Below are 9,291 nucleotides of genomic sequence, written 5' to 3'. Positions count from 1 at the left end.
AGTATCTCGCACGTGTCTTGGCCTCACTCCACCCTGGAGACTCCCCCCATATCCGATCGATTCACAAGTTTCTAGAATATTCTCGGATTCTCCCGGTCTTTTCCCACCAATGAGAGGCCTTGCCATAGCCTTCCAAAGCAGCACGCTGATTGGCCAGAAATTTTCCAACGGCAACGTCAGTCAACACAACGAACGAAAGGACCGCCTAGACCGAGGACCAAGCAATCGTTTGCGAGCAATCTATGCCACAATTTATCCAACTACTGCATTTCCAGTCTCTGGACATTGTGAACTATTTATTCATCATCAACCAGTGAATAGAGACATATAAATAATCGATTGTTTTATCAATCGAGTGGATAAGTCGCCATTGATCATTCATACTGAATTAGTACGGTTGATCGGGTAGAAGAGTGGTGGAAAACGTGATCGTGGACTGGATTATTTCAGTTTGGTGATTCGTACTTGTGCAGAGGATTTATCCAAGACCAGACATGGCTGCTATGTCCGTCATTGGAATTGACTTTGGCAACGAGAGCTGTTATGTTGCTGTTGCCAGGGCGGGAGGCATCGAAACCATCGCCAATGATTACAGTTTACGTAGTACACCGTGAGTCCCTTATTCTAATTAGTCGGTTTAGGGGGGCTCGTGTGGGGGACGAGTGCCGGTAATACCGGCCTCGGTGACACGAGATTTCTAGAGATTCATAATGGACATAGGCTTCCTTATTTATGATGATTTTATTCACCAGTTGGAGATGTTGAGGTTACCTTGGCATCGAAAAATCTAGAGTCATGCTGGGGTGACCGAGAATTACCGATTTATCTCGAGAATGGGGCGCCGTGGGAAAAAATGTTACAGAACCTCTTTTGTGAAGCATTTAATCTTCTAGAAAAAAGGTGTCATAAGATTTTTCCCTAGGAACACTCGTTCTGGAGATAATTCCGGTTTTTAGGAGCACGTGTAGATGGAGGAAAATTTGAAGAGTAGAATCTGGATTCGGTAAAGCTGTATTTATTCATGAGATGAGTGATTTTAGAGTAAAATATCACTAAACATCTTTCGTGGAGGAAGAACTTCTTCGCACGAAAGGTCCTACAAAATATTTTAATCGAAACACTCATTCTCAAGATAATTTCGCGGTCAGCAAGACGTGAGAAGTGACCACAACCTCGAGTGTGCAATTTTGTTTCACGAAAATTCCCTCTTTGCACTCTTCGAAAAAATTTTCCATTTTGATGATCACGAGATACTAAAAACGATGATAAGCTGAGATTATGCTGGACTTTCAGGAACGTTCTCCATACGTTGTCGGCATGGAAACGTACAATTGTCGTACGAATCTCCTCATCTTGCCCCAATACATTTTGATCTGCTCTCCTTTTTGACCTTATTTGGATGGGCCGGTGATTCATTCCAGGCACTTCAATCGTCACGTTGACCCCTTGCTCTAGTCCACGTGTATGAATTATAATCGCCGATCATTTGTCTTTACACTCAACATTTCCTTTCCAACTGAACCATAATAAGCCAATCAATTCCCTTCATCATTTTTTTTCTCAAATGATCAACTAATTTCAGAAGAAACTATTTGGTATCTGATTAAATACAAATAATAATTTAAGAGTTAAAACCATTAATTATTCATTTGTTCTTGGCCTGTGTCAACAACAAATGATAATAATAATAATTTTACCGAGATTTGGAGTTGTTTTGAAATTTTCATGGCATAGGAGAGGTTATGTCATAATTTTTGATTGAGATATTAAAAATATAAAAAACATTCAATGATACGAATAGTCAAGATATTTTTGAAATTATTTTCAGAGCATATGTAGCATTTAGCGGGAAAAATCGTATTCTGGGTGTCGCAGCCAAGAACCAGATGGTGACAAACATGAAGAACACAATTTTTGGATTCAAGAGATTATTGGGTAGAAAATTCAATGATCCACAAGTGCAGAAGGAGAAACGTTTCCTACCGTACAATATAACAGCACAGCCAGATGGAAGTATTGGCATACATGTGAGATAATTTTGATAAGATATGCTTACTACTTTTATTCTTTTTTTTTTTCATGGCCTATGACGAGAGATATCATGAAATCGAAAGTAAAATCGTCAAAATAGCATTCGCCTAAATAGTCAATGGGAAAATTTTTCTTGTGATTGATTCTTTATCATTATGAACATAAAAACCATATATTTATAATTTTTACAAGAAATATCCCTCAAGGATTTGCCACCAACCTTCACCATTATAAAATTCACAAGCCAAATGCTCAACCAATATATATTCAGTTTTATTTAATATTATTGAAGTATGTAGCTCTGTAAATAGCTCTTCAACTCCGTAATTAACTCCCACATATTCAAATTATCATTACTGTTATTTTTTTCAGGTACAATACCTGGGCGAAGAGCATATATTCAGCCCCGAACAAATAACAGCGATGCTGTTCACAAAATTGAAAGAAATATCAGAAACAGCTCTGCAAACAGCTGTCAATGACTGTGTGATATCAGTTCCCTCATACTTTACCCAAGCAGAGCGGCTTGCTCTATTCGATGCTGCCCGTATTGCTGGCCTAAATGTTCTGCGTTTGTTCAACGAAACAACTGCCACTGCCCTGTGCTACGGAATTTACAAACAGGATTTACCAGCACCGGAGGCACCACCACGTAATGTTGTTTTTGTAGACTGCGGATACGCCAGCCTTCAAGTCAGCATCGCTGCTTTCCATAAAGGCAAGCTCAAGATGTTGGCAAGTGCTGCAGATCCCAATTTAGGGGGTCGGGATATCGATATGATTCTCGCCAACCACTTCTGCAAGGATTTTCAGGCCCGATACAAGATCGACGCCCACTCGAACCCCCGCGCCTACTTGCGACTACTCGCCGAGGTCGAAAAGATCAAGAAACAAATGTCAGCTAATTCCACCAAGTTGCCTCTCAACATCGAGTGCTTCATGGAGGAGAAGGATGTCCACGGGGATATGAAGAGGGAGGACATGGAGGGTATGTGTCAGCATTTGTTCAGTCGCGTTGAGGCGACATTGAAGAAGTGCTTTCGTGATTCTGGTGAGTTTTGGAAAGTTCATTCAGCTCTTTCAATATTTTAGTGATAAATTTTCTACTTTAATTGTTTTCTCAATCTCGGAAGGTCTGAAACTCGAAGAAATTCACTCAGTGGAAATAGCCGGAGGCTCAAGCAGAATTCCATCGATCAAACGACTGGTGGAGGAAGTGTTTGGCAAACCAGCATCAACGACTCTCAATCAAGATGAGGCTGTTGCACGAGGTTGTGCTCTCCAGTGCGCCATGCTTAGTCCAGCTGTCCGAGTTCGCGATTTTGCTGTCACTGACATTCAGCCTTATCCGATTAAAATAAGTTTCGATCCACCAGAGCCCAAGGACGAGTGCGTATTTAATATTTTTTCTATTCTTTTTTCAAATGACTAAAAAAACATTACTAGATTTTTTAAATATTTTTGTTATATAATTTTTAAAATTGTCTCATTGAACATTGTTGACATTTTTTCTTCTGTTCTAGGGAGCTTGAAGTATTTTCTTACAACCATGCATTCCCATTCTCAAAGTCGTTGACTCTGAAGAGGATGAATTCAGTGTCTCTGATTGCCACTTATGCCTCTCAGCCACCATCGTATCCAACAACACATATAGGTGATTATGAACTGAATATGAATTATTCACGTATACAATATAATGCCAGTTCTGTTAATGAGGACATTGACATGAATAGATTTATTACAAATCGTTAAACTTCAGTCAACTGCACTCCATTTCATTAATTAATAATTTCTAATGAATTAATGCGGTTTGATTGATAATCTCAGGTACGTGGTACATAAAAAATATCAAGCCTACGCCTGAAAATGAGCCCTCGAAAGTGAAAATCAAAGTAAGACTAAACCTGAACGGGATCTTCACGGTGACATCAGCAGTTGTAGTTGAAAAACGTGAAATGACTCAACAAGAGCTCGAAGAGGAGGAGAAGCAGCAGCAACAGCAGCAGGCTGGCAACAACATGGAGGCAGAGCAGGACAAGCCAGACCAGGCAGCCCAGGCCAAAGAGCCCCCAGCCCAAGAGGTAATTTAATCCCATAACATAAACCTCAAGAAAAACCAAGTCCACGCGTCCCCATTAAATCATCGCAGACTTGCGAATTTACTTCGTCAATCGAATCAAAAAAAAAAAATTATTGATTTGATGGACCTATCAGAGGAATGAACTCCCATCACGTCACATTTAATTCACTAGTTGAGATGTAATTAATTAAGTGCTAATTAAGAGCTAACATTCGTAGAAGTCTCAGTGATATTGAAAACGCGAGAGGGCAATGTAAGTCTGTTGTGATTTAGGTGCGCGTGGATAGGGGCCAACGAGACTCAGACGCTGAGGATGATGGAAGATGTTCCAAGGGCTCTGGCCCGTCCTACTCATCCAGGTTTAGATCCTGGTTCAGCTCGGTACGCGATATATTAAATTTAACCCTGGACCAATCGTCAATCAACTTCCCCATAAGTCTATATCACTGTCCTTTTGTTGATTGTTTTTATTCAGTTGCTTTGAGTTTTCACTGCAATGTCGTTTTTTTTTGTTCATTTTGATGTCGTTTGCTTTGTGTTGTACAGTCGTGAGAGAAAGAGAGGTTATGTCAGCCCCTGAGGTCTTGGTATCTTCGGAAATTGATAGATTAGAATATTTCTAAACAATGTCACGATTTTTAGAACACAATTCATCAATTAGTTACCTCGTCTGATTTTGTTTGTGTTGGTCTACATTATCACTGCATTGTCATTGATTTTTTAAAGACTATGCTAGTGTTATTTGCTTTGTGTCGTACGATCGTGGCGTCAGATGACCGATTAGGGTAACCAAAGACGATTTTATCTGTGTAGATTTCTCGTAATTGTAGAGTTTTAATCCCCAACATTTTTCTTCTGAATTCTCTGGCCATCGAGACGATTCATGAATCAGCTTACATATTCTTACAATTTATCTAATTACACCAACAACCTGTAACTCGCAAGCCCCTCAGTGATTGACATAATTTGCCACTCCATCATTAGCCCATCAAAAATCAACACCTCCATTTACACAAGTCTGTGCCATTCCTTGACCTTAATATTCAGAATTCAGAATAATTCCAAAATAGGCTCGAAGGATGACGTACTGCGCGTAGGCGATGTCACCTCAACGTTTTCTCCAAAGAGAAAACTATCCTCTCGCACTTTTTCTTTCACGAGCAGTGAGAATGCATGGGCGTTACCGTGGCAATGAAGCCAGTTGAGCTCCACTTTAGAAGAATTGATTATCAATGTTCCCAAACCACCCAGAATGCTTCCCTTCATGACAACTAGCATAAATAATGAATGTCGACCATTAACCTCAAAAACCAAATTCACATTTTATCAAAAAATATTTTTTTCCCTTCAGGGTGATGACAAAGACGATGGAAAGGGCAAGAAGAAGAATCCAGTTCGCCTGGTGGACCTTCCAATCGAAGTAAGCACCTACAACCTTCCCCAGCATGAGCTGGACATGGCGCTGGAGAAGGAGTGTAAGATGGTAGCTGAAGATCGTCAGGAGAAGGAGCGAATAGACGCGAGGAATGCTCTAGAGGAGTACGTCTACGACCTGCGTGGCAAGATATCCGATGAGGATCAGCTGGCCAACTTTATAACTGAGGAGAACCGTGAGAGCTTGAGCAGAACCCTCGATGACACAGAGAACTGGCTGTACGAGGAAGGAGAGGACTGCAACAGGCAGGTGTACCAGGACCGTCTGTCCCAGCTGAGGAGTCACGGTGAGCCCATCAAGGACATCAAGAATGAATACGAGGGCAGGCAGGCTGCCCTCAACGACCTTGCAGCCACACTCCAACTGACGAAAAAGAGCTACGACCAGATTAAGGCCTCCAAGGACGACAAGTACACCCACATCACTGACGAGGAGATCAAGATCCTTGGAAACATTGTCAAGGAGAAGTGGGCGTGGCTGGAGGAGACGCACGCCATCTTCTCGAATACTCCACGCACCCAAATGCCGTCAGTGACTCTCGCACAGGTGCGCGGGGTCAGGCAGACGGTCGAGAGCACTGCTAATCCCATTATCAATAAACCAAAGCCCAAGGTCGAACCACCCAAGGACGATAAGAAGGAGAAGGGAGCCGAGGAGATGAAGAACCATCAGAATCAGAATCCACAGGGACAGGAGAATCAGGCACCTCAAGCGGATAAAATGGATGTCGAGTAGATTTCCTGATATTTATACGTTTCCAGTAACTGAATTATCACTGCGGTTAATAAATCCATTCGACGAGTACTTCATTCTTTTTTTTTTTATTCGGTTAACATTTACTCGTCGACTTCACAAATTTGGAGGGAGATGGGGGCAGGATTGTGAGGAAGGGAGGCGAAATTTTATAAACTTTTTTGAGCAGGAATTATGTCTAGAATTTTTGTAGCTTAGATTCGTTGGAATATTCTGTAGGGCTTCGTTTGGAATTGCGATAGCTCCTTAGGGTTTTTTAAATACATCTGGTCATGTCTCGTATGGAAATAAAAAATTTTGAATATTGAAAATTAAAGAAATAATTGAAAGAAAACGTACGGAAGAGCTTCTGTTTACAAATAATACAGATAAAAATATTCGAATATTAAATACGGAAATTCTATAGAAATTCTATATATAATGCCTCTGGAAAGTTTCTATAACATTGTTTAATTCATTGGAGATGGGACAATGAATGGAAATTATTTTGTCGCAATACGGAGAGTCAAAAAGCCAAGGGCGAATTTTTGGGCGGTTAGATGATTTTCAAATTTGGAGTGTTGAAAAATTCAGGGAGAATATCGCTGGCGATTCGGGTTTTCTTTTGTATTGTCGAGCATTTCGGGGCGGGGGTGCATTTAGGGTTTTTTTTTATTTCCAAGGAGCTGGTGGGGATAATGAAGATGGCTGAGTGGAGGGATGAAACGGGAGTGTTAAAAGATAATAAAGACGATTTTGCAAAAAATGTCTCGTGATTTCATAATGAAACCACAAATTAAAGACTCAAAAAACAATTCCTGATCATTTCGACAAATTAAAGGGAATGAACATTCTTAACTAGCGACCCATTAACTTAAAAAGAATAAATATTCTCGCAAAGCAAAGGGGGTTCTGGACATCCAGTGTCTCACTTAATTAATTAATTAATTGATGAAATAATGAATTTATTGTCATTTCACATCTATATTTCATCTCTCCATCACTCACTCACCCCCCAGTGACTGTGAGATTGTTTTTTTTTTTCTTAAATAAATCAACATCCAACGCCGGAAACCAGTTGTACATAAGTGACAAAAAACATGACCTATCATTGAATAACTTCTTTATTCACATCCATAGAAAATATTTCTTCGCTACACAGGACATTGATATTAAGAGATAAACTTGTCACTATTGATTACATTATTCGTACAGCCCTTTCCTAATTATGTTCACAAATATTTACATTCGATGAAAATTGTTCCTTGTGTATCCGAAATTTAGGGCAAACGAATCAACGTAGTACGATTATAATTATTTATGGTTAAATAAATAAATTGCTGAACAATAACGGTAACAGACGCCATTGCTTTGTCGTCATATGTGCTTTCCTCAATTCTCGGAGTGGAAGATGTGTGCTGAAGAGGTATCATGAGTGATGAAATTTCCATAATTAGCACTTCAGCGCTGAATAATTATTAACAATTCAGCAATTAACAGCTTCAGCGCTGAATAATTATGAAAATAACAGTGCCGTAAATTAGATGAATTACACACCTATGGCATCGATTATTTAAATAATTAATGAGGTTAGGAATTCTTTTCGAATGCAGAAGTTTCTTTATGAAAAAATTCCTTAAATTTCAATTTTCAGAAAATATTCATTTCATAACATAATAATTAAATGCAAGTACAATAGTGACGTCAGCTTACAAAATATATCTCTATTTTTATTAATCACGTAATTGTTTCTCTAATGAGTGGTTGTAGCGCAGAATGTCACGAATAATTTTGTTTATCGGAGATAATTTAGTGGAGAAAAATTTCGTAGGATTTCATCCCAACGTCACTCATTATGGAGATAATTAAGTGGTTTATGGAATGACTGGGAAAATCTTTGTTCAAGTTTCCTTTTGAACTTTACGATGAGAATGAGTGTTTCTAAAGTAAAATGTAGATGAACATTTTAGCTAGAGAGAAATTAACCAGTTTTTTGTATTAATTTTTTTGTTAATTGAGTAAATCGGCGGCTTGGAAATTAATTTCAACTAAAAAATAGTGTTTTTTAAGAATAACTGAACATTTAATTCGTTATGCAATTCTTGAATTTTAAGGCCTGAAAAAGTTTACTCTTATAATTTAATGATGAATAAAAATCCACAACAACGATCTAATCTTTTTTGGATTGTGTTTTATCAGGTTGAAAGTACGCCCTGTAAATAAATGCTCCAAGAGCCCCATGGAGCACCAGTACTGCAACAATTGCAGCGTAAACATTGCTTGGAACATTGTTCAAGCCCAATAGGCCTGCAAATAACGAAACATTAAAAAATATATATTAATTTTTTGGATATCCTAAAGCACAAATATACACACAAAATATCTCGAAACTAGAGAAAAAATCAATTGTACTTACCATCGAAGATGAACACTTTACTCAGAAAAAATGACAGGACTGGTAGGACGATGATGACAACGCAATGATAGAGCACTGTTCTGAATACTTGTATCTCAGGGAGTTCCTGGACAAATTGTTGTGCATTATTATTGTATTTAATCAATTAAAATTGACGTGAGTGAAAGTAAAATGATTAGATCACCTGTATAACCTTTCCCGAAGACATCTTTGTTTATTTTCCGATAAACTGCAGGTTTTTTAATCACCAATTGCGGTTTCTGCCCTTCAATTTCGAGTTCTGAGACGGAATCACGTGATATTCTATGAGTAAAATGATAAAAATTCAGGTATTCACGGAGTTTTGAGAACGTAGCTAAGTTTTTCCGCTGGCATTATCGGTTGGGGGACGTAAACTAACGGTTAGTTTCGACTGATTTAGCTTCCGTGGTAAAATTGACCGAGCATTTCTGGTCTCTATTTGAGTATTTTTAACCGCAAATAGCTTAATATTGGCTGAGTGAATTTCAATTATTTTTATTTCGTTTTGTAGAGGATTTTCCGGACTTTAAGATGTGATCTGACTCATCCCAATCGCATCATTTGATCTGGAGATTC

The 9,291-nt window shown here is 38.8% G+C and overlaps 2 protein-coding genes across 5 annotated transcripts; one reads left to right on the top strand and one right to left on the bottom strand.

Moving 5' to 3' along the window:
* Positions 1-165: 165 nt before the first annotated feature.
* LOC135168325 (97 kDa heat shock protein) lies at positions 166-7,635 on the top strand. Of its 4 annotated transcripts, XM_064132368.1 has the most exons (9): positions 166-610; positions 1,294-1,462; positions 1,829-2,027; positions 2,404-3,082; positions 3,165-3,420; positions 3,555-3,685; positions 3,859-4,112; positions 4,385-4,492; positions 5,463-7,635. In XM_064132368.1, the coding sequence occupies exons 3-9, from the start codon at positions 1,887-1,889 to the stop codon at positions 6,279-6,281; spliced, it is 2,388 nt and encodes a 795-aa protein (XP_063988438.1). In that variant the 5' UTR covers positions 166-610; positions 1,294-1,462; positions 1,829-1,886; the 3' UTR covers positions 6,282-7,635. The 4 variants fall into 4 exon arrangements, with proteins under 4 accessions (XP_063988438.1, XP_063988436.1, XP_063988437.1 ...); XM_064132366.1 differs by lacking the exon at positions 1,294-1,462; XM_064132367.1 differs by lacking the exons at positions 1,294-1,462; positions 4,385-4,492 and having other exon boundaries at positions 167-610.
* Positions 7,385-9,260, bottom strand: LOC135168343 (uncharacterized protein). Its single transcript, XM_064132413.1, has 3 exons — positions 8,879-9,260; positions 8,695-8,800; positions 7,385-8,585 (listed from the first exon to the last, which is right to left on the bottom strand). Exons 1-3 carry the CDS (start codon positions 8,900-8,902, stop codon positions 8,449-8,451), a joined length of 267 nt encoding a protein of 88 aa, XP_063988483.1. The 5' UTR covers positions 8,903-9,260; the 3' UTR covers positions 7,385-8,448.
* Positions 9,261-9,291: the final 31 nt, after the last annotated feature.

This window comes from Diachasmimorpha longicaudata, chromosome 13 (genome assembly GCF_034640455.1).
Source record: "Diachasmimorpha longicaudata isolate KC_UGA_2023 chromosome 13, iyDiaLong2, whole genome shotgun sequence".
In the NCBI taxonomy this organism is placed as follows: Eukaryota; Metazoa; Arthropoda; class Insecta; order Hymenoptera; family Braconidae; genus Diachasmimorpha; species Diachasmimorpha longicaudata.
This window is presented reverse-complemented; position numbering and strand designations above follow the sequence as displayed.